This window comes from Anabrus simplex, chromosome 3, assembly GCF_040414725.1.
Source record: "Anabrus simplex isolate iqAnaSimp1 chromosome 3, ASM4041472v1, whole genome shotgun sequence".
In the NCBI taxonomy this organism is placed as follows: Eukaryota; Metazoa; Arthropoda; class Insecta; order Orthoptera; family Tettigoniidae; genus Anabrus; species Anabrus simplex.
Genome location: NC_090267.1, coordinates 345,991,697 through 346,016,125, shown reverse-complemented (window position 1 = coordinate 346,016,125; position 24,429 = coordinate 345,991,697). Strand labels below are relative to the sequence as shown.

The window sequence follows — 24,429 nt, the reverse complement described above, 5'->3', positions numbered from 1 at the left end:
CTCAACCGTCCCAGCCACTCAGTCCGGCACTTATGATGTTGATTGTATTGATTAGGTGGTCAATTTAATAAATAACTTACTGTTATTATTCTAATCAAATATCATCAATACAGATCAAAAATGATATTTACTACATGTAATAACTTAAGATGTTACCGGCGTGAAATGTGGTAGATGGAATCTCCTTTAAAAATAAACACGTATGTTTTTTGTTTTCTGAAAATCCACAATAAGGGGGAGGGGGATGAAAAGAAGTGGAAATGAGGATGAATTTTTGGAATGAGTATATCTCAAAACTCAAGATGTAAAAATGAGTAAGTTATTTGGAATCTCAATCAAAAATAGAAACATTTGTTTCCAAAGAATGCACTTAAGGGGGTTAAAAAGTGAAAATTGGGTGAATTTTTGAAATTAGTATATCTCAAAAACATGTTATAGACGTAAAAATTGCTATTTGAAATTATCTTTATAATGAAACACGTATTTTTTTCTTTTCGGAAAATCCATTTAAGAGGCGGCCGGAGCTGGAACGGCCGGCCACCAGCTCAGTAGTTGTTGTAACATGGGTCAAAAGTTTGTAAGAGTTTCTATAAGGAAACGGAACAAGGTGAAATTATTTTGTTTTTATAGCGTACGGTAGTCTGTGATACACTTCTCATTAGTGTAAAAGCATTTTAAAAAGAAATGCAAGCATAGTTATAAAATGGTAGTTAAAATAACGAATCTCCATATGAAATTGAGCTCTGAACCGCGGTTTTCCTAAACTTGTTTTAAGTCAAGATGGTGTTCAAATTAGAAACAAACTATACCGTAGGGAAGTTTATTTTTTTCTCTAAGCGGCTACTTTAAAATATTTCAAAATTAGGGATTCTTTATATATTTAATCATGATTTGAATAAAGCTCTGCTTATTGACTTCCGAGTGTCGGCCGAATTCTAGTGCTGGTAGTTCAGCCAGTTTCCGTCAGATGCCGCAGCGTCACAAAGCCTTGTCCTTGAAGAGGGATGATGACAGATTAGCTCTTACCCATGCAGGGATGTGGTGAGTGAGGTCTTCAGCTGCTATCAGTTGCTTCCTCACCCTTGCTTCATAACAACTGGCAGTGGACACGCTGACAATACTTCGTTACTCGCTAGTTGTGGTATGAACTTTCAATAGCACATTATATTTTTTACCGAGTGCAATGGAATGGCAAAATGCTTGATTTGTAATAAGACATTAAACTTTATTAAACATTTTAACACCGAGCTCGATAGCTGCAGTCGCTTAAGTGCGGCCAGTATCCAGTATTCGGGAGATAGTAGGTTCGAACCCCACTGTCGGCAGCCCTGAAAATGGTTTTCCGTGGTTTCCCATTTTCACACCAGGCAAATGCTGGGGCTGTACCTTTATTTTTTTTTGCTAGGGGCTTTACGTCGCACCGACACAGATAGGTCTTATGGCGACGATGGGATAGGAAAGGCCTAGGAGTTGGAAGGAAGCGGCCGTGGCCTTAATTAAGGTACAGCCCCAGCATTTGCCTGGTGTGAAAATGGGAAACCACGGAAAACCATTTTCAGGGCTGCCGATAGTGGGATTCGAACCTACTATCTCCCGGATGCCAGCTCACAGCCGCGCGCCTCTACGCGCACGGCCAACGGCCCTGTACCTTAATTAAGGCCACGGCCCCTTACTTCCCACTCCTAGCCCTTTCCTGTCCCATCGTCGCCATAAGACCTATCTGTGTCGGTGCGACGTAAAGCAACTAGCAAAAGACACTTGATGAAGAGGGATATATCAAAGTGAGGAGCCTGGCACAAGTAAGTGGAAATAAAGCTAGGACCCAGCTAAGGGCTCCGTGGTCGCCAACCCAGACTCCCAAGTTCAAAGCCCATGGGGCCCGCTTTAGTCGCCTCTTACGACAGGCAGGTGATACTGTGGATGTTATTTTACTACCCCCACCTACAGAGGGAAGTTGCAGTGCCCCTCAGCTGTGGCGTTCTTTACCAGCACCGTTTCAGAGTTTCATAACGGGTAGGTATACAAAACCGTCAATTACAATCCTTGTATTTCTTGGAAATGGGGTTTCCCAACATAACTAGAATAACTCACAGGTCAGATAGGTCATTCCGAAGAGCAGCGCTGCTATTGGCTAAAGCGCCTGACGTTACCGAGAGCGAGAATGAAGTGGTATTTTTTTTAGCTTAGTAGTTACTCTAATTACACTCCACTCAAGTCATGAAATACAGAGCTAATGGATCTTTACATGCTGTAACATTTATTATTTAAGACATACGAAAACATACGGCTTCAAATCCGTCTTTGTAATGACAAAGAGACTCTCACAACGGCTCGAAGGATGGAACGCAGGCCTTCTGCCCCTTGGCAGGTTCGATCCTGGCTCAGTGCGGTGGTATTGGAAGGTTGACACGTTAAAGAACTATTGCGGGGCAACATTCCGCCACCTCTGCGTCTCCGAAAACAAGTTATTTTATCGAATTCAAATTTTAACACAATATGCAGTGGGATGTTTTATACATTGTTTATATATTTCAGAACTGTTTGTTTCCAAGGGAAAAAAAAAACTGTTATAAATTTGTAAGGCTTGTTTTTACTCAGGGTTGTTGTAAAATTCCGTTCTAGGTCGCGTTACAATCTTTATCGTATGTCCAAAGTATCACTGTGTGACTAAAAAATGCGTAAATGAATTATTCTGCTATATCAGTTTGTATTTTCATTGGATAGAATTATATTATGTATCACTTACTGGCCGGTACAGGGAAAGACGTGAGGCGGGGACAGGGTTGATGCACTACTTCATTTCAACATCGGAAATAGTGTCCGGCGTGCTGGCCGTTGGTAACAAGGGCCCCGGGTTCGATTCCCGGCAGGGTTGGGAATTTTAACCATAATTGGTCAATTTCTCTGGCATGGGGGCTGGGTGTATGTGTCGTCTCCATCATCATCTCATCCTCATCACGACGCGCAGGTCGTCGCCTACGGGAGTTAAATCAAAAGACCTGCATCTGGCGAGCCGAACTTGTCTTCGGACACTACCGGCACTAAAAGCCATACGCCGTTTCATTTATTTTTGTCGGAAACAGTACCTTATTTTGACTGGTTTGCTCAGCACTAACCGATGCTCAATAATTTCCTGGAATGTTTCGCATTCATAAATGTCAACACCCTCAGCTCCGTGCAAGTACTGTATCACAACTTGCTGGTGACAGACTATGTGACGCTGGAGGGTGAGAGGGGAATCGCTCGTTCGGCCTTCCTTACTGCCATCTATGCACCCGCGATGTAACTATCAGTGGAGTTAGTTGTCGACATCAACGAGACTAGTGGCGATATTTTGAAACAAAAGAGGGATCTTGAGCTGACAACGGCCGCCTCTTAAGGGGTAGCGGTGAAAAGGACTGAAGAAATGGTTGAATGTTTTAATGGGGATACCTATATCTCAAAAACAGAATAAGTTACAGGCGTGAAAATTGATATTTGGTACCTAAATTAAAAGTAAACTAATACATTTTTTATTGTTTTTGGAAAATCCATTTAAGGGGGTGAAAAGGACTGAAAATGGGTTGAATTCTTTTTTATGAGAATACATATATCTGAAAAACTGAATGTTACAAATGTGAAAATTGGTATTGGAATCTCTCTTAAAATAAACCCCCGAGCCTACAATTGAAGGATGAAAATGGTAAGCTGGCTCATAACAATAAAGACAATGCACAAATCCTGGCTACATATTTCAACAAGCTTTTAAATTGTGAGGAACCTACAGAACTCCTTCATTTGGACACCAACACCCAATAAAAACACCACCAGAGAACAACAAGCTCTAAATAAATTAAAAAACTGCAAAGCGCCAGAAGATCAGACCTTAGCAGAAATCTGGAAATATGCAGGAAAATCAGCAAAAGTTGCCCTCCATCAACAACTTGTCTTTATCTGGATTAAAGAAGAACTACCAGAACACTGGACAACAGCCCTCATTCACCCACTGCACAAAAAAAGAGACAAAAACTGACCCTAATAACTACAGGGGAATCTCGCTGCTAGACATAACATACAAAATATTTTCAATAATTATCCTTAATAGGATAAGTTTACAACTTGAGAAAGAACTAGGAGAATATCAAGGAGGTTTCAGACCCTGGAGGAGCTGTCCTGATCAGATCATGAGTCATAAGTTGACAATGGACTATAACAGAAGAAATAGAGATATGCTGATAACATTTGTACATTTCAAGAAAGCTTATGATTGCAGCCCTAGACAATCTCTGTTCGAAATTTTAAGACACCTTGGACAACACCCCAAATTAATAAACATGATAAAATTGACTCTCACTAACACCAAATCAAAAGTGAAGTCTAGGGGGGAAACATCAGAGACATTTGAAATTAAAACTGGACTACAGCAGGGAGATGGGCTCTCACCACTATTATTTAATTGTGCTCTAGAAATGGTAATGAGGGAATCGTTTAGGAAATGTCCCCCCCAAAATAAAGATTGGCCGAAATATCAAAACAAACTGCCAGGGTTCCACTGACAATTTAGCATTACTAGCAGTGGACATAAAAGCAAAAACCCAGATATCAGAACTTCAAAAACATTGCAAATAAAATTGGCCTCAAAATATAATTTGAAAAAACAGAAATTATGCCCCAAAAACCAACACAACTAAAAGAAGTTACCATAAATGGTAATAAAATGAAAATAGTAACTTAATTTAAATATCTTGGAGAAATAATAACACATAACCTAAATGAAAAAATCTCAATCTAAACAAGAACAAATAGATTAGCTGAAGGTCAAAAATTAACATGGGATATCTACAAAAAGAAATGTCTATCAATAAATGCAAAAATAAAACACTACAACACAGTTATAAAACCGAAAGCTACATACGCACCAGAAACACTTTTTCACCTGAATAAAAAATCAAAGACTGACAGACTACAGAAAATTGAAAGGAGGATTGGAAGAACTTGCATCAACAAAAAATACCAGAAGGATGGACAGTGGCGATTAATACCTAACAAAGTCGTGTACAAAGAGCTAGAACCCATTACAGATACTATGCGTAGGAGGAGACTGGGATTCTATGGACATATCATGAGGATGTAGGATTCGAGGCTTCTGAAACAACTAGTACAACACAATTTCGTCTCAAAAAATACCCCAACAGGATGTAAATGGATCGGAGAAGTAAGAGAGGACCTGAAGGAAATAGGGCTTACAACAGAAGATACCACAAATAAGATAAAATTGAATACAAAACTCAAGAATACAAACGTCCGCTTTTCCCTGGCACAAAACAAACCAACAACACGCATAATTTCAACTGAGGAAAGGGCACAAAGATCGGAGCGTCTGAAGAACTACTGGGAAGACCGCAAAGCCCGAACAATCCCTTCAAAGAGACCTGAACGACGGACTGGCTAAAGTGATCCTATGTGGTCATAAAAGAAGAAGAAACACATTTTTGTTTACAGAAAATCCACTTAAGGGGGTGGAAAGAATTGAAAAATTGGGTACATTTCAAAATCAAGTATATTTACCGTATTATATCTCAAAAACATAACATGTACTGAAAATTGGTATTTGGAATCTCCTTTAAAAATAAAGAAACATGTATTTTTGTTTTCAGATAATCCTCTTAAAGGGGGTGAAAGGAGGGGTGGGGGGTGGGGGGAAGGAGTGAAGGAGGAGTTGAATTCTGACACATATATCTCAAAAACTGAAGTTGTAACGGACTCCTACTTTAGAGATTTTCAGATAACGTCTTAGTGCAGTACCGAGGAATGATTATAGTTATCAAATTACGAAATCCACGCAAGCAAAGCCGCAGATAACAAGTAGTCCAGTGAAAAAATGAAAATTCGCCAGATTTGTCTCCAAATGGCTCCTAAAATCTCTAGAAAAGGCACTAGTCGCTATCTCTGAAATTCTGGCACTAAATTACAAAAAAAAAAACCTTCACATCTAGCGACTAGTCTCTACAATCAACTAGATTGATGCGAATGAACACGAACATAGCATGCGTGAACGATAGATTGACAATCAATGTACGCGTCGCGATATACAGGTTTCAATAAACATCGCTAATTCGCACCCGTTTCTCGTATTAATAAACGTCAATATTTCATTTGAAAGTGACCAAAGAGTGAAAAACTTCCGGTCACTGATGTACAAAGCTGAAATGGTGGGATTTGAATGTTTGAAGTTCACCAAAAGATAAGCAAAAATCGGGAGAAATAACAGAATAATCGGGAGGCGGGAAAAGCTGTCGAAAATCGGAAGTCTCCCGCCTAAATTGGGAAAGTTGACAGGTACGAACGTGGTTTCCTTGTGTTCCTTGTTGTTTAAAGAGGCCAAACATCTAGGCCATTAGCCCAATGTGATTTCCAATTCGGGTAAAGGCAGTCGCCACTGTTGCACGATTACAGTTAAAGGCTTTCCTGAACTTCAAAGGATAAGTTGCACATTGAGGGAGCAAGCCGTTAGCCTCAGAAATGTTCAGTTTTGTCTGCCGGTTAAGGGCAAGATCGCTGAATAGCAGAGTGAGCATATTCGTACTTTTCTTTTGCATTCCATTCAGGTTATATTTTGTGTTGAGTGGTACAGTGAAGTGTGGTTAATATTTGTCGCGTGATACAGTAGCCCATATCTGGATTAGGAACATATTCGTGCAAAACTGACTAGCATGGTGCATATTTGTCCTGTGATAGTCCTGTTATGGATACAGAAAATATTGTGAAATTCCTTAATAATGAAGTAAAAATTAAAATCTAACAGAAAGTGGACTGACATAAGCACATAGCGGTCGTGAATGTTGAAACTCGCACCTTCGAGTTTCGACTCGATCACTCAAGTTGGTTGAAGTCTAGTTTGATTCAAAATCGCAGCCAAAATTTCCTCGCAGATCGGAGTTGAACATGGTCGAATGTAACCTCCAATTCATTGCCTACGAGTGTGACCAGAAAATAATGTAAAATAACCTACTGCTCCAAAATAAAATGATTCTACTATCGTTTGTTTTAGAAAGAGTGTGATCTGCAATAATACTTGATATTTTTTTTGGCCCCTGTGCACATTTTCATGTTTGCTGCCTGCTGTTTTTCATAGATTTCAGTGTACTTGTTATTTTATAATCCCCACAGGAAAAGGTTTTCATATTAGCTCTCTCGTGTTTTTCACATCTTTTAATACTTTCCTCTCATCTGTGGAATTCGTAGATAGGTCTATAATTTTCACTGCACTCACGGATACACGACGCAAAATGCCCTCATGTCGAAAAAATTGTATCTAGTGTTTGCACAGACCTGTTGGATACTTTTTATTTGTATATTCATTAGCACATTTTCTCGCTTAACACGTTTTTCCTTGTCCCCTGCAGAAACGTCCTGACGAGGTTTTCACTGTACTTACCTTTATCTGAAACAGAAATGAAAGTTCCTAACGCCACAAATTTTGCACTCTAATTCATATTCATTCCTCCCTTTCTTCAAAACTATATACTTATTAGCAAGTACATCTGTAAATTTACTCTGTTGAGAGAGAAGCATAAAATCACAATACAAGGCATGCATAAAAAAAAAAAAAGTACTGTATATCCATAATCACATACAGAACTCCACTACAGCATGTACGGCATATAACGAGAACCCCGTTATAACTACAGTTTTGTATGTCCCTTCAAAATTCCTATATTAATCTGTGTATTAACTTTCGGTTACAGCGAGCGCTCTATCACTGACGCATCCGTTATGACGAGTGATTAAGCACACGCAATTTTCCATTACAGAAATTAATTCACCCCAGCAATCAATTATCTTCGGTATAGTTTCCACACTATGCCCACTAGCGAGCTCTCTCGACATTCGAAGGCGATGTCGGAGTTGATTAGTAATACACGTCAACTGCTGTTCCGTAAAGCAAAATAATAAATGTGTAAAATATGAGGTCCTTAGCAGATGCCAACTCGTTAGTAAATGATGGCTTAATTTTAACAGTATACACTGAAATTAAGTATGCAGTACATCCCAAGATATGGCAGAGTGCATCACTGATTTCGTAGATTCGATTATATTTTCTCGCGACTGGTCAAATTTCAGTAAAGCTATTCTCATGTTAATTTATAGCGAGAAGGTTATGACTTTTCTACTGGCGCTTGATATACCTTTCCATGGTACATGTACAGTTAAGTTAGGTAATCTGACTGATGATGATGCCCTCAGTGAAGGGCAAAACATGTCTCAAATGGAATTAATAATAAATTCCTAAATGTTTAAAGATTTATATGTATTGAATAGGTGACACAATAAACCCTTTAGCATCCTACATACCCTAGGACTGTCGACGTATCAAATGGGAATTCTATTAGTTGAACTATCTTCAAAGGAGCTATTCTAAATTAACTATTCATAAGTGACATTCTTTGTTTTCAACTCATATCTCGTAATTATAATTGGTAGAAAATAATGTTAGAGAAGATCAAAGAAAACTTAATGCGACTAAATTAAGATAAGAAAAATCAATTAACTTACTTCCACGCTTCTCCAGCACACTCGTCTCTGATATATACCGAGAAAATCTTGAAGACCTCAATGCACAAGGTTTCGGCCGTACGAAAGAATCAAAAACAATCTGGAAAAATACAAATATAACATTTTTCATATGCAAACTACTACCCCATTAATAAATTAAATGTATTCAACTGGAACGACTAAATGACAATACTAAAAAAAAAAAAAAAAAAACTATGAGAAAAACAAGTAACCAACAACAATGAGGTAATATGAGGTAAACAACTGATACGAAATCTACACCTGGGCAACGGTGCTAAATGCAGATCACTGATGGATTGAACAATTAATGCCGTGTATCACTGCTTGAGAATGAGGACCTTGTAACTGCACTTTCTTGTTGAGGCTACATGAAGGTTCAAGATCGCTCCACAGAGACGTGCCAAAATATTGAATAGAATTGCTTCAAATGAACCTACAATGCAATCTAATATATTGACACTTGTCCACAGAAACCTCGTAAGTGCAAAATGAAAATCTTAAAAGCACAAGATTTATTTTTATACTAATCAATATATCAAATTTAATTCCTAACTTGTATTTATGTTGGTACAATTCCGGTTTCCATATTACTATTGGAAAGTTAAATCACTCTCCTATAAAATCATGATACTGTTATGAGGTGACCATTCTTAAGCCACAAAAAATAATACACAGTGCTTCCTATAAACTGGGTAGTTTTCAAAATGACCCCATTCCCATCTGATAGCAGATAGGAAGATGTGATTGCTTTCTAAACATGAAGAAACTAGCAAATTCACTTACCAACATTTGCCAACAATACAGGAATTTCCTTTGTTAGGCATCAATTATTTCCTCAATTTTACCGTACATTCCTTCAAGATGCAGTACCCATAGCATCAACACTAGTGAAAAATTACTGGATTACAAAGTCCACCATAGCGACGCAAAGGGTGCTCAGATATGTACGACCCTCGTACGACAAACACGATACTGGCTATAATAAGAAAGTTAGAAACATATGGGTCTCTGTGGAGAGAGCCCAGAAGGTATCGCACATCTGGCTTTGCAGATGTGGCAAATTATGTTTAGGCTCATTTCCATTGGTCTCCTAGGAAATAGTTATGTCATTTATCTCAGAAAGCAGGGAATTTGTATACCATATGTCAAAGACGACCAAAGTAAAGAAACTGCAACCATACAAATTGACTGCCATTTAAGAGTTGCAGGAGCCAGACAAGGAAAAATAGAGTTCAATACTGCACAGGATTCTTGGATTTTACTGTAGCCGACAATTCTGGCATCACATGGGTCACAGATGAGGCCAGGTTCCAACTGACTGATTACGTGATTTCTCAAAGTACCCGTATATGGGCCACACAACCCACGCAGTATTCATGAAAAACCCCTGCAAACCAAAGAGTGGTCTACTGTTGTTCTTCTTCGATATGATAAACACAGACCAGCACAAGGACATTGTCCTGCAAAATGTTGAGCAAGTAGATGAGAATGAGCAACTCAGGGTTACTTTCAGTATGAAAAGCCAGCAGGTGCCCGACACTACTGCTTTACCAAAGCCATTACCACGAGCAATTTGCCAGACATCAAACGAGTCTCTCGCTCTGATCAGCAGCTTCTTTGAGGACAAAGTAATTAAGAATTTTGTCAAGATCACTGGGCATAGTGATACTAGACTGTTTCTGATGGTTTATCTCAAATCTGAAATCAATGGAATAGATGAGGAAACAGTCCAGCACAAGCATGAAGCAACAAGTATAGCTGTGTCTGAAGGAAGACTGGGGTCATTTCCAACATCTGCCTCGATGGTACGTAAATCTCCCAGTTTCGTTCGCTTTTCTGTCGGAACACATGGCACAGTCCATGTTTCTTCTTTTTTTGTCCTCATGAGCATCTACGACGTGTAGCTTCCCGCTTAGTCAAAATTCTTGTCACAGCTGTTCCGTCGACCGCACTTTCGGGCAGAAAAAAGTCCACTCGACACTCCACGATAAACGATGACGGCATGTAAAAGATCTCCGGTTACACATTTGGTGCTTACCCGACAAAATTCATTAAATCTCAGCCATAGACACCCATGAGAGTTTCGGTTTACTCAGCCTGCCATCTAGCAGGCCTAGAGTAAAACGGAACGTCGAAAATGGCAAGCAGACAGCCAGATGGCGTCAAATTTAAATGTCTGCCCACAGTAGCTGAGGCTATACGATTATTATTATTATTATTGCAGTTTCTTCATATTTGGAATGTAGTCGCATTTTCTTACTGCTACCAGACAGATATGGGGTCGTTCTGAAACCCACCCTATTTATGTCAGATATAAAGATAGGAAGATACAAAGATTTACTAAATGGGTTCTGTGGGCCGCAAGAACGGTTCCAATAACATAATACAGTAATAAATGCATAGTGTCAGCTATCATGTGCAGGCATTTTGATTTGGCACCAAGCAGTTTCAATCTTCTGTTTACTACATATCTGCAGGCAGACTATCCCTGAGGTTCAATTAATTTTCTCAGATTAACACTAAATGTATCATCATAGGTCCTTTACATATCAAGATCATATGAATGGATTTTCTTCTGACCTTTTAAAAAAGATCTATCACCTCTGCTGATTCTGAATCTGTGATCATGGGATCTGGAAGCTGACACATTACCACTGATCTACAGAGGCAGATATCAATTATATTTTTAAAGCATCTGCTGCACAAACTGACCCTCGCCCCCTTCCCCAGTAAGCAAAAAATTCCTTTGCATTTTGTGCAGGATATAACGTACTACAGAGTTATTCAGACCTGCTAGTTGAGTACCTCACCAAGAGGTTTATCTCGGCATTCATTGCAGAAATGTATGAAAATCTACTTATATTTTAGTTAATACATTAAGCTTTTGGGGTCCAATTGATTTCCCCCCTGCATCCTGCACAGGGCCAATTTGACAATGTGAAGGAAATACCGTATTTCGCGGCATAATCGTCGCCACCGCGTAATCGTCGCATCCTTTATTTTCAATACAAAAATCGGACTTTAAACCTTTAATTACATAATCGTCACACATCCAAATGGTTGAGATTTCCCGAAACATGTATGGTTTAATTAATAATGTTTCTTTCATTTAATGAGTGTATTGATCAAGGCGGATTTAAATAAACTATTATAAATAGTTATATTATACATTCTTCCAAATTTTGTTCACTAATCTGGTTAAAGGGTCAATGGAACTGCAACGTAAGTTGCACATGAATGCGCAATTTAAATACGTGTATGGTTTATGGGCAATTTGGCAACACAGTCACGTTTGCGACATGTTGCACAACGTATAAATAAATAATACCGGTATATGTACGACGCATGGCTTACCGGTAGGCTATCGGCAGTTTGACAACGTGGTCGCGAGACAGTGTACTATTTATTCACCACCTACATATTATGAGTTCCCATTTGAAATACGTAAGGCTGTAAGTTATCGCTTATCGGCAACGTCGCGAGGAAATACCGGGTAGGTAGGTTGAGTGGGCCTCGAACCAGCCCTCAGATACAGGTAAAATTCCCTGACCCAGCCGTGAATTGAACCCGAGGCCTCCGTGTAAGAGGCAAGCACGCTACCCCTACACAATGGGGCCGGCTCCTGTGTTATTGCGCACGAAGTGAAATCCAAGACGATAACGCAGATTTCCACAGAATTATTCAGCTCACGGTCAGCCGAATTATTTACGATGTCTCAGTTGTCATCGCTAGACTCTTATCTTACTACTACGTCATAAGTGTCCGGGCATGGGATGAAAACTTTTATCCAAGCAGTGAAGATAATTATTATCCAATGCTATTAAAGTTTTATTTTATAAACTCGTCAGTAATGTAATGTAAAATCCTCAATAACTGGGAAGAAATATTAACCTAATTACCGTATGTTTAAAAGAAATTGGAAAAAATGAATGTTTGTTACTGACGTCTCGGAATACAGTAAACTATACAGTAGATCTACACCGCGCTAGCTAGAGCTCCGGTTAGCAAGCTTTGCGCAAGCGCAGTAGTGTATAGCAACCAACGAGCTAAACTGATGAATTGTTGCATGCTTCCTTGCTGCCTAACAGTATTGGCTGCTCTGGAATGGACAGATCACAGATGCATTTATTTGTTTCAGATTTATGCGATTACTGTAGACATGTGTGCGTGAGAATTTAAGTTTTTAATTTGTGTTTGGGGTGTTTGCAGAAATAATTTGTTTTAATAGTGAACAATTACGGAAAGTCATTTATATCGCAAAACATTAACGTGTGAAGCATTTATAAGCGATTATGGGTAAATATAGAAACTATTCTGCGGGCTTCAAGCTAAGCGTAATTGCCTTCGCTGAACAGCACGGGAAGAGCTGCAGAAAGAAAATTTTCAGTGAGTGAAAAGTTGGTGCGTGACTGGCGGAAAGTAAAAAACAAGCTAAAAAGCACAAACCCTTCTAGACACGCGTTTAGAGGTCCTAAAACAGGGAAGTTTCCTATAATTGACGAAGAAGTGTTTAGGTACGTCAGTGAAATACGTAACAATGGCTGCAGTGTATCATATGAAATGTTACAAATTAAGGGACAGGAGGTAGCGCGCAAACACAACATACCGGTAACTCAGTTTAAGGCGACTTGTGGGTGGATTAAGGGGTTCATGCAACGACACAATCTGTCAGTGCGAAGAAGAACAACACTAAGCCAAAAGTTGCCTGCTGATTACACGGACAAGATTGTAAATTTTCACCGATTTGTCATACGTTTGCGCAAGGAAACTTCGTACTTGCTTTCTCAAATCGGTAATGCCGATCAGACTCCAATCTTTTTTGATATTCCTCGCAACAGCACTATTGCGCTAAAAGGATCACGGAGTGTATTAATGAAAACCAGCGGTAGTGAGAAGTTGCGATGCACGGCAATGCTAGCCATTACAGCTGACGGGAGAAACTTGCCGCCGTACATCATTTTCAAGAGGAAAACGATGCCTCAGAATATAGTTTCCCCGTGGAATTCATGTACGAGTGCAACCAAAGAGGTGGATGGACGTAGAACTCATGCTGGACTGGGTTAAAACTGTGTGGAATAGAAGACCTGGTACACTACTAAAACAACCAGCTCTGCTTGTTTTAGATAGTTTCCGAGGTCACCTCGTGAACGAAGTGAAGCAAATTCTCACTACAAATAAGACATGACAGATAGTCATTCCTGGTGGCCTAACATCTGCTTTGCAGCCACTAGACGTATGTGTTAATAAAACCTTTAAAGACCACTTACGTCGATTTTACGAGTGGATGATGAGCGGCGATCAGCAATTGACGCCCGCCAGAAATATCAGGCGTCCACCCTTGGACTTGTTATGCTCGTGGGTGAAGAAGAGTTGGGATCTTATACCACCTGAACTAGTCTCCAAGAGCTTCAAAAGGACTGGGATTTCGAATGCACTAGACGGTTCCGAAGATGACGCAGTGTGGCAGGGAGATGAAGAATCTGATACTGGTATTAACAGAGGTGAGGACGGCGCATCAGATAGCGAAACCTGCGATAGCGACACCGAAGATTTGGAATAAATTGCGTACCGGTAAGTCCGCATTTCACAACAAAGCGATAATTTTTGGCAAGTGTAATATTTTAACTTTAATACTCAAATTAATGACAATTAACTTAATACGTTCATTTTTATTTTCAGGTTGGAAAAACGTTCGCCGAATTGTTGCGAAAAATTATGAATTTTGTTTTGGACTATTTTAATTATTTTGATGTATAAACGCGAGTATTACGTGCATCTTAAATTTGTATCAAATACAATTTAGTTATAAATACATTTTTTGAGTAATACAAATACTGGTATTAAATATTCATCGTATAATGGTCGCACCCTACAATTTTTTCGAAAATTTTGGTATAAAAAGTGCGACGATTATGCCGTGAAATACGGTACTCAAAAAAGTAAAAAGGTGAAATTTTATATTAATAATATGAACTGCAAATTTATTATCAGTCAAGTTAACCACATCAGAGATATTTTTTTAAAGTATGGTACTTCCGGAAGCATTTGTTCGGGTGTAGACCTGGGTCGCTGGATAGGTCTCTCAAAAAAAATTATGTCTCCTATTTGCCTCCTTTTACTTTCCTGTTGGAACATATGGCACATTACAAGTAATGAAAATCATTTTTATTTTCCGTATTGAAAGAATCTCAATAATAATAATTAGGTAACAGCTCAACAGCTTTCAAGATTTCCCTCACATGTAGGACAGCTCAAACACCGATTGCACTGCACAACATTTTCGACTGTTGCCCATTCAACCAACAACTGACTTTCCCACACTTCAACAACAAAATATACGCAAACCTTTAGTCAACTAGGAAGAACCTAATGATGTTTTTAACTATCTTCATTTGAAGCCGGTGTTGTTTTTAACTCTGTCTTAGCACAGCCTCATTTTATAATCAACAAAAGCTGTTCACTTGCACTGTGCACTCCATTCAAATAGAGAGTTGACTACCTCATGAATCCTAGGGCGAATTATTTTGGTTGGAGCCAATTTACAAATAGACAAATTGGAATGTTTTACCTCATCAATTTTAACAATTATAAATAAGTGTACTTATAAATTGTGTTTTATTTAGCCAACATTTGTATATACTACGTAGAACTACCATCGAACTCAATATCATATAGACTTTGATTACTTTCATTTTTATACTGTGTATATGATGACCTCATTTTAATATTAAGAAACCACTAGCGTATTTTACTATGTGTAACTAGTCTATTGTACATGTTTTTTCATGTATTCTTTCTTACATATTATGTTCATAATTTCCAACCAGACGTCTGGTTTAATTTTGAGGTGCTTTGATATGACTGATGATGCCCCACATGGAGGGCAGAACATGTCTCCATGTTAACGATGTTTAACTAAAAATGTTAACATCCTGTAATGTATTGAATAGGTTGGAGTCCAATAAATTCTCTTATATTATTGACATACGGCACAGTCCTTGGCTTTTTTGTCCTCACGAGCATCTATGATGTGTAGCTTCCCCGCTCAGTCTAAATTCTTGTCACAGCTGCTTCGTCTGCGAAGCTTACAGGCATTTTTGTTCTTAACGTCCCCAACAAGCCCCATAATAACTCGGTCCCTGAAGGACTTTCCATTCACCTTGGGTTATTTTCTGCCTTTTCTTGCAAATTATATAGGTGAAAACTGTTCAAATCTACCTCCAACACCCAGAAGAACAAATTTCTCCACCACTTCAGGCTTTTCACGACAAAACCGTAAGATGAGCAGTAGTGATCAGCACAATTGATCCCTTCCTTTTTTGGATGTATAACCTACAATGGCAACAGGCTTCAAAATTCATTCTTCTCCTTGCCCATTATGGTTGTGTCTGACTACCTCCACCATTGCTGGGTTGTGCCATGTCCTAAGAACTGACACAGTGCACTTGTCTTTCCACAAAAGTACCATGAACGTTTATTCCTCCCACAGAGCATGGATTTCATGCTTCTTCAGATTTAGTCTCCTATCTTACAGGTGAGGTGGTAGTCTCATCAGATTGAATACCACAGTCCCAGTTAGGTGAATTTTACTTTTCTACAGTTCTCTAGCTAGTTCCATACTAGTATAAAAACGGTCAGTAAACAAATGATAACATACAGCTTGAGTAACTTTATCTGTCACCAGCAGTAAAACAATTCTACTGCCAAATGTCAAACCAGGAAAAAGTAAATTTAGCATGGTAATCGAGCCAAAGTAAGGACTCATTGTCAAAAAGTACCCATTCAATCCACCAGCGGTAACATAGATCCCAATCCCCCAATTTATTCGTTTTTGTGGATTATACATTTTGAAAAGGACATGCCTCTTGAAACCTACAGTCTATTTGTCAACTGACAGATACTGACTTGGCCTACAAAATTCCAAGAATGACTTTCCTACACATTCTAAGACTTCTAACTCTACTTGTTCTTGTAACCATTGTTGTAAGCAAAGCCGAAATAGACTGAAATCGTGCCATTGGCAGAAAGTACGGTATTGATGAATTGTGTATTTGTGATTGGTGGAAAAAGGAAAACTTCTAAATAGTAACGACAATCGCCGAGCTTTCCGCGGGCGGAGTGCAGTGTTTCCAGAAATTGAACGACTCCACAAATTTGTGATAGAAAAACGTGAGTTAGGATACGGTGTTTCTACTGAAATGTGTAAATTGAAAGCACTAGAGATCTTGAAACACAGGGTTTTACTGCAAGCAGCCGATGGATCCAAAACTTTTATTGGAGAAAGGGATTGTGCATTTGGAGACTTGCATCTATTTCACAATGTCCCACTGGGGCGTATGAAGAAAAATTAATGGCCTTTCAGCATCACATTATTCATTTGAGGAAGCAAAATTCCTCTTACCTAGGACATACAACTGACGCCGTAAAAGATATGATGAGGAAAGGAAAACCTGATCTTGTGATAATTCCCGGAGGACTCACTTCTATTCTACAGCCGTTGGATGTATGAGTGAACCGGCCTTTCAAAACTGTAATGCAACAGTTTTACACAGAATGGATGTCTGATGGTAATCACGCATTAACACCAACCGGACGAGTGAAGAGGCCTGAAGAGGGACTAACATGCAGCTGGATCAAGACTGCATGGGCGCACATTCCCAACGATCTAGTGTCCAAAAGCTTTAAGAAATGTGGAATTTCAAATTCAGTGGACGGCAGTGAGGATGACTATTTGTGGAAAGATGCCAGTGACGGAAGTTCCTAGGGTGAAACTTCAGATGACGACGGTGAACTGTGAATGATCTGAGTATCGGACCGATTTTATTCACGATTTCTGTGATGATTTTATTAATTGTAAGCTGTTTAATTTATATTTGAGGCGTCCAGAAGCAAAACGCTGTGAGTGCAACAGAACATATTTTTCAGGAAACACGAAAAACGTCTTACTTCCTTTGGCTCGCAGATATGCAAAATTCCTTTTCATTGTAGATTTATATGCACTTACGGACTATTTTTATGACAGTCTTTAAAATATTGGGGTTTTATTTTTTTAGTTATTACCTAAAATTGTTTGGATTCACCGAGTTTTGCTCCTGTTTTCATGGATCTAGGTAGGTTTGCTTCTGTAGAGATGATATCACAACGTAATTGGAAAGAAGATGCCATAATGCTGGTTCAAATGACAAAAGAAATTGTTTGACTACAAGTAAGTGTGATTACATAGTATATGACATCAAATCAGAGATGCCAACCTTTGAAGTGGATTATCAGTATTCGCCCCCAAGAAAAACTTTGAGGCAAGTCCAAAGCATGCTTCTCCCTTCTCGATAATGACACCCCTTTTGCCATTGCCTCTGGCAATCTACTCGAAAGCATATCATATTACACAATATCATTTGCACAAAACCTGTTAGTTCTGTGATAAAACATTCCTTGTAGCTTGTTTCTCATGCAGCAGCTGCTTTTCAGTGTAGCTTTTCTTCCACTGTGATGACATTTTCGTCTTCTGGACCATAAGCGATTCCAGTGCAGATGTGCTTAATGTAGATCTCACTTGTTTCTCAATCTTTCTGTCAACAGTCAGGTACAACATTACTGAAGGATTTATAGTGGAGAAGAGCAACACCCGAGCTCCTTCATTCACAATGAATTTTACAACGCTTATGGGTACCAAAGGAAGTCACAATCGAATAAGTATCGTTGCCAACTCACAAGCATTGGAACGAGCTATTTAGGAGAAATGTTCAATCCTTCGAGCCTTTTCCCTTCTTTTCTTTTTTTCCCATAGAAAATCATGTTTTCCCTGATAATGTCACCTTTTCCGTAATAATTTCCCCTTTGACCGTAATTCCGTAATCGTGAGGTGACATCCGTAATAATTACGGACAATCCGTAATAGTTGGCACCTCTGTCAAATGAAAGTCTGCAAGAAGTAAAAAGGCCGCAACCTTGCAAGTCCTGTCCTGTTCCATCAAAATTACACAGGCAACTCATTGTCTTCTGGATGAATTTCAAACTCTGAGTCCTCCTCTGCATTGTTCACAGCTGTTTTAGAATCCATCAGATTCTTATAGAAAACAAGATCTTCGTTTTCTTCCCATGTCTCCCCGAAATGCTTTCTAAGCAGAAAATCAATGTCCCTAACTTTCACTTCCTTTAAAGCTCTTCAAATCAGGATAACATTCGGCTTCATAGACGAGTAGGCTTTGCCACGTCTGCATATCCACTCCCTTTACCAGAGTCCATTCTGTAGGCCACTGCATCTCTTACTAGTGCGTTTCCATGTTTACTCCTGGTGATCACAACCCTTTTTACAGAGTGCCACTGACCACAGAGATTGACGACATCAGCAACTGCATCTTTCCAACACCGATTGACGACTTCTGCTCCCAGCTGGAAAACTATTTCGTGATCTTTGAATACTTCATGGTACTCATTCGGTAATATGACAGTAACTTTCGACCTGAGAACTTTTTCTATTCGACCAAAAATTCTATCGGGTGGTAGAAAAGAATGTCCAACCATTGGATAGAAGATCTTCACCCGTTTCACACTGACAGGAGCCTCTTGTGTTAGCCAAAAGCACAGTATACTGTGACATTAGGTGGATGGTGTGGATGACATTCAAATCTGTTGATGTTAACCTGTGATGCACACAGGACACAATTTCATTAGATCCCTTTGCAAAATCGGTTTCTTTCCAAGTGTAAATAAATGCATTTCCCTGGTTTTTCCATGCAGCTGTTGGGCCTTGGCAGATCGTAAAATTGTACACATACATTTGGCGTGTATAATAAGCACTTTGATCTTGCAACTTAGGCAATGCAAGGTTTTTCTGGCAATCAAATATGAAGGTTATTTCACCATTGTCCTCAACTTACAGTTCATCAAAAAAAGCTTTTGACTTAGCTTTGTGCACAAGCTCAGAACTAACATCCATGGAGAAAAAAGCTTGTTAAATAGAATTATTCAAACGCACGACACAGTCTACATTAAGCTAGTTTTGCACCTGCAAACCACCTTAAGTAATGGCGCTTGGTCAGGATACACCAAGTTCTGCTTCTTTATGGTGAAAATGGATTCACTCAGTTTTGCTTTGCAAATAGATGTGGATACACACACTTTTGCATCTGTAGGCTGTTTTCAGGGTGCGATTTAAAGCAGACGGAAGAAGTTTTGCTTGAGTTTTAAGGGTCTAATCAACAGATGACAGCATAGAGAACAAAATGGTAGCAACAACTCATTTTCGAGCAAAAGTGGATTTACTGCATTTTGCATCTGGACGCCTCATTTGTGGTATATTTGAAGAAAATTAAATAGGTACGCAAGTTATTTTATCTTTTTCCATATTTTGCCGTCTCAAATTTAGTGTGCGGATCTTATTCCGTGGCGGGTGGTATTCGGGATCATACGGTATGTACTGTAGGTACTGTTCTTCCATGTTTTCCACACCTTTTAATAGTCTCTTGCTACTTTAACAGGCTCCAGTAGAGAATTATTGATGTTTGTTCTCTCAACTTTTTCACATATTTTAGTGCTCTCCTTTTATCTCCTGAAACACTACACACTCAATGCAAAATGTACGTAGGTGGTTTGAAGAGTTCTCGGAATGTACTAGCATGAAGTATCTTACCTCGGTAGAACTGCTTTTATTTTTCAACATAGTCTCCCTGTAGACTAATGCATTTGGACCAGCGATGTTCCAATGCCTTGATCCCACCTCGAAAATGAGATTCCTCTAGGCCTGCAAAATACCTCTCCAATTCGGCTGTCAGTTCTTCCCTTGTAGAAAATCTCCGTCCATCGAGGAAAATTTTCAGCTTGGGGAATAGACGAAAGTCTGATGGTGCCAAATCAGGTGAACAAGGTGGATGTGGCAACAATTCGTACCTCAGTTCATGAAGTTTTGCCATGGCAATAACACTTGTGTGCGGCGGAGCGTTGTCCTGATGAAAGATGACCTTTTTCCTTGCAAAACCACGCGCTGTTTCGCGTATCTTTTCCTGTAGTTGGCCTAGGAGGTTTGCGTTGTATTGCCCCATAATTGTTTGGCCAGTAGGAAGATAATCTATCAGCAGAATGCCTTTTGCATCCCAGAAAACTGAGGCCGAACGCACTGCCTTTGCTTCGTTTGGTGGTGGTAAATCAGCATGTTTCCACTGCTTTGACTGCCGTTTTGTCTCTGGGGTATAGTAGTGGATCCAAGTTTCATCTGTAGTCACAAACCGGCGAATAAAATCTAGTTGGTTGCACTGAAAACGGGCGAGGCTTTGTTCGGACATTTCCAATCTGGTGCGTTTATTGTCCAATGTCAAGAGCTGCGGCACCCATCTTGCGGATAATTTTTTCATACCCAATTCTTTGGCTAAAATATAATATACCCGTTCAGAAGACATCCCTACAGCTTCAGCAATCTCCCGCACTTTCAGTCAACGATCCTCCATGACCATTTTATGCACTTTTGCAATAAATTCTGGGGTCGTAACACTTTTTGGTCGTCCACTACACGGATCATCATCCAAGCTCTCCCGACCAAATTTAAACTCGCTGGTCTACTTGGCAACAGTTGAAAATGAAGGAGCAGAGTCCCCCAGTGTGTTATGAAAATCGGCATGAATTTCCTTTGCTTTCATGCCTTTCTTTACAAAGTGTTTAATCACTGCTCGAATCTCAGTTTTTTCCATTATCACAAATCACTACGTGGGAACAACAACAAAGAGTCGTCACTACCACACTCCTGCAGCTAGAGCACTGACATGCCACGTGTTCACTCATAAAGGATGTGCGATTAATGCGCGGGAACCTCGTTGCTCCAGCACTGACATCTAGCGGTGATTCCGAGAACCTTTCAAACCGTCCTCGTACTAATGTGTAAAGTGATACCATCTCCCTGTTGGATAGTTTTCAAAGGGATATTTGATGGTACGTTTTCCAGCTTAACACGATTTTTTCCGCCGTCCCCTGCAGAAACATACTAACAAGGTTTCACTGTATTTCTGAACGGGTAGAAAAATAGACAACTACTTGGTTTTAGCATGTAACAAAAATGTTTGTAATCAGTTGGTATACATTCACAGCATTTCTTCATTATGCACAATGTATATGGAAAAATAATTGTACAATTTCAAAACTACACAATCTGGATAAACACTCTGTCAAACTGTCTGCCTCAGGATGAACTTGTACAGTGGAGAATATGCTAAAGATAGCCTTACCTATAATGTTCTCATTTAACAACCTCTTAAGTTTTGCGTACCCACTATTAACCCTACAAGAAACAAAATTCATATTTCAAGGTCCGTATTGACCTTTCTCAACGAACACTAATACTATTTGGGCCACCCATGGACTTGACAGCGGACACCATCACACAGCTTCTGTCAAATGGCGACCTTAATAGAGAAAGTGCATGGTACATCCTGCTATCCATCATTTGGAGATTTTAAGGAGAATATGGACTCTATAGAGAAGACTTTTCTTCATTCCGACATGTGCTTACGATAAAACTGAAGAGCGGAAATTCAGTTGTTTCTGCCTGATCCTGAACTCTAGCTAGTCATCATGAATGAAGGTTTTCTTCATTAGGTCATTTTCAAATAGCCGACTCGCTCATGTTAATATTGCACACATAATGTTGCGTGTTCCAAACTTTAAACATAGCTATATGGCGATCTCTGCGAACATGCCAGATGAGAAATTGGTCACTTAGGGGTGAAGCATTCCTTTCTCTGCCAGATCCAGATCTTCAGGAGTAACTGTGTGTTTCTCAAAATTTAAAATTCTCTCACACCCTTGTGTACTTGCAATGATGCCAGCAGCAGCATAACGGAGACTGTGTCCACCATCAATCAGGGCGATGGCTTTGGTAACACCTGCAGGTGTCAAGAGGCATGTTTTCAACTATAGTTCAGAAAGTTCACAGCAGCGGATTCTGCGCACAGTCAAATGCTTGGTGGCCTCAAGGCTGCCCCTTGAGTTCAAACCAATTTACATTACACGAAAGAGAATTAAAAACATTACTGATATTACAGCTTTAGTGTATATCACAAGCATGTGTCCAACACAGTACCCTACAATTAAAGAAATTTAACTTTACCTCTTTAGCTAAAGCAGAGAACTTCAGAACATTTACTGTCTCTTCATGCAGCGAACTGTCTAAATTGACATTCACAATCAGAGTAAGGTTGTCTTGACCACGAAGAGCACGTTGGAAGAGCCTAGTTAACTTGGATTCCCGGAAGGGGATGATCCGCTTCACAAAATCAGACTGGTTTTGCCTGTAACAAAAAATCAAATAAGACCACTGGGAATCCAAAAAATAAAAAATGGGATACATATTGGATATGCTAAAAGGAACCTTGTGATCGATTGGCAACACACAGTATGGGACATGTTTAAGTATCAAGGAGAGATAATACAGGTAAATAACAACAAAGGAAACAAAATGAGCCAAAAATGGAACTAACATATTGTGGCCTTCCATATGCTTACAACAGTGGTGTTCGAACTTTTTTTTTTAGCCCATGGCTCCCCTGACCAACATTATTCTTTTCCTGGCTCCCCTGTGGGATACCCAGTCAAAACTATTAATATTTTGACATTTACTCCTTAAATCTGTAAAAAAATATATATGAGGGTCAAGCTATAAGTCATGGCAACTATTTTTTTTTCTGGTGAACAAGAGATAACACGGAAAATCAAAGATATGCATTTGGAAATATAGGGCATGTACTTATGCACAGTGCCTGAAGACAACTTCTGACTTCAGGAGATTCTCGTAGGAAAGTGACAGAACACAGGCCATTGGTAAACATTGTTTTATTATGGTACAGACAGCAAACACACAGGACTACGTACAAAGCATAGGTCTCCACCAGTTACAGATCTTCGAAATAATCACCCAAGGTTACCACTGTGCGTTGCCAGCGGTGAGGCAGACACTGAATACCTTTTGCTGCATGTGTATCGCTAACGTGTGACACCTTTCTAGGAAATGCTGTTACGTCTCCACCACCTCGCCACTGTCATAGAGCATGGCATGCAAACCTAATGCTTCCCGCAGCTCTGCATGGCATTGGTGTGCAATTCTGCTACAGGGAACTGCTATTTTAATATACGATCGTTGCTCCTGCTTGTTGACTTCCATTTTGTGACGCTCTCACTCACACACTGTTGTTTACATACACCATCTAATGGCATCATACGCAAGTACATACCGCACGTTTCCAAATGCATCTCTTAGATTTTCCGTGTTGTCTCCTGTTCGCGAGAAAAAAAATAGTTGCCATGACTTACGACTCGACCCATGTACTAATGAATGTACAAGAAAAAACTTGTATGCACAAAGTGCAATATGAAATTCCTTTATAAAGTTATAAAAAAAGGACAGATAATGTTCTTCTCTTTCTAAGATTTTTGAAATTGAGAAACTAAAAAAAAAAAAAAAAAAAAAGAAGTTATAAAAATGTATAAATAAGTTGGTTTTCACCTAAAAAACTTTCATCAGTGTAGTGTGAAACTTGAGCTTGCTTGCTTGTTTCACACTTTGTCAAATCTCGGCACTAATTGAGATACAGCTATTCTCATTTCCTCCTCTGCACAAGTCATGATCTGTGCATGGCTTCTATGACAGCCACTGCTGAAAACCCATATTCGCAAAGATAGGAGGTTGAAAAAGGAATCATAGATGAAAACAGACTTCATACTGAAGTTCAAAAACACGTAAATACATTTCCTCTGAAAATCCATCAAGTGCTGCTATAAAATAAAGACGTGTGCTCAGCCCCCGTATCTTAGCAGATTTTAATTTTTTTTTTTTCTATCGTATGGCCTCAGCTACCGTTTGCAGACATTTCGATTTGACGCCATCTGGCT

At 39.4% G+C, this 24,429-nt stretch overlaps 1 protein-coding gene across 1 annotated transcript in view; it reads right to left on the bottom strand.

The window, feature by feature from the left end:
• LOC136866805 (kinesin-like protein KIF20A) overlaps window positions 1-24,429 on the bottom strand; it is a 430,278-nt gene that overhangs the window by 301,512 nt on the left and 104,337 nt on the right. Inside the window, exons 10-11 of the mRNA XM_068226714.1 lie at window positions 22,652-22,832; window positions 8,536-8,635 (exon numbers count right to left, since the gene is read on the bottom strand). Of these exons, the coding sequence (XP_068082815.1) occupies window positions 8,536-8,635; window positions 22,652-22,832 (281 nt within the window). The remainder of the gene's footprint in view (window positions 1-8,535; window positions 8,636-22,651; window positions 22,833-24,429) is intronic.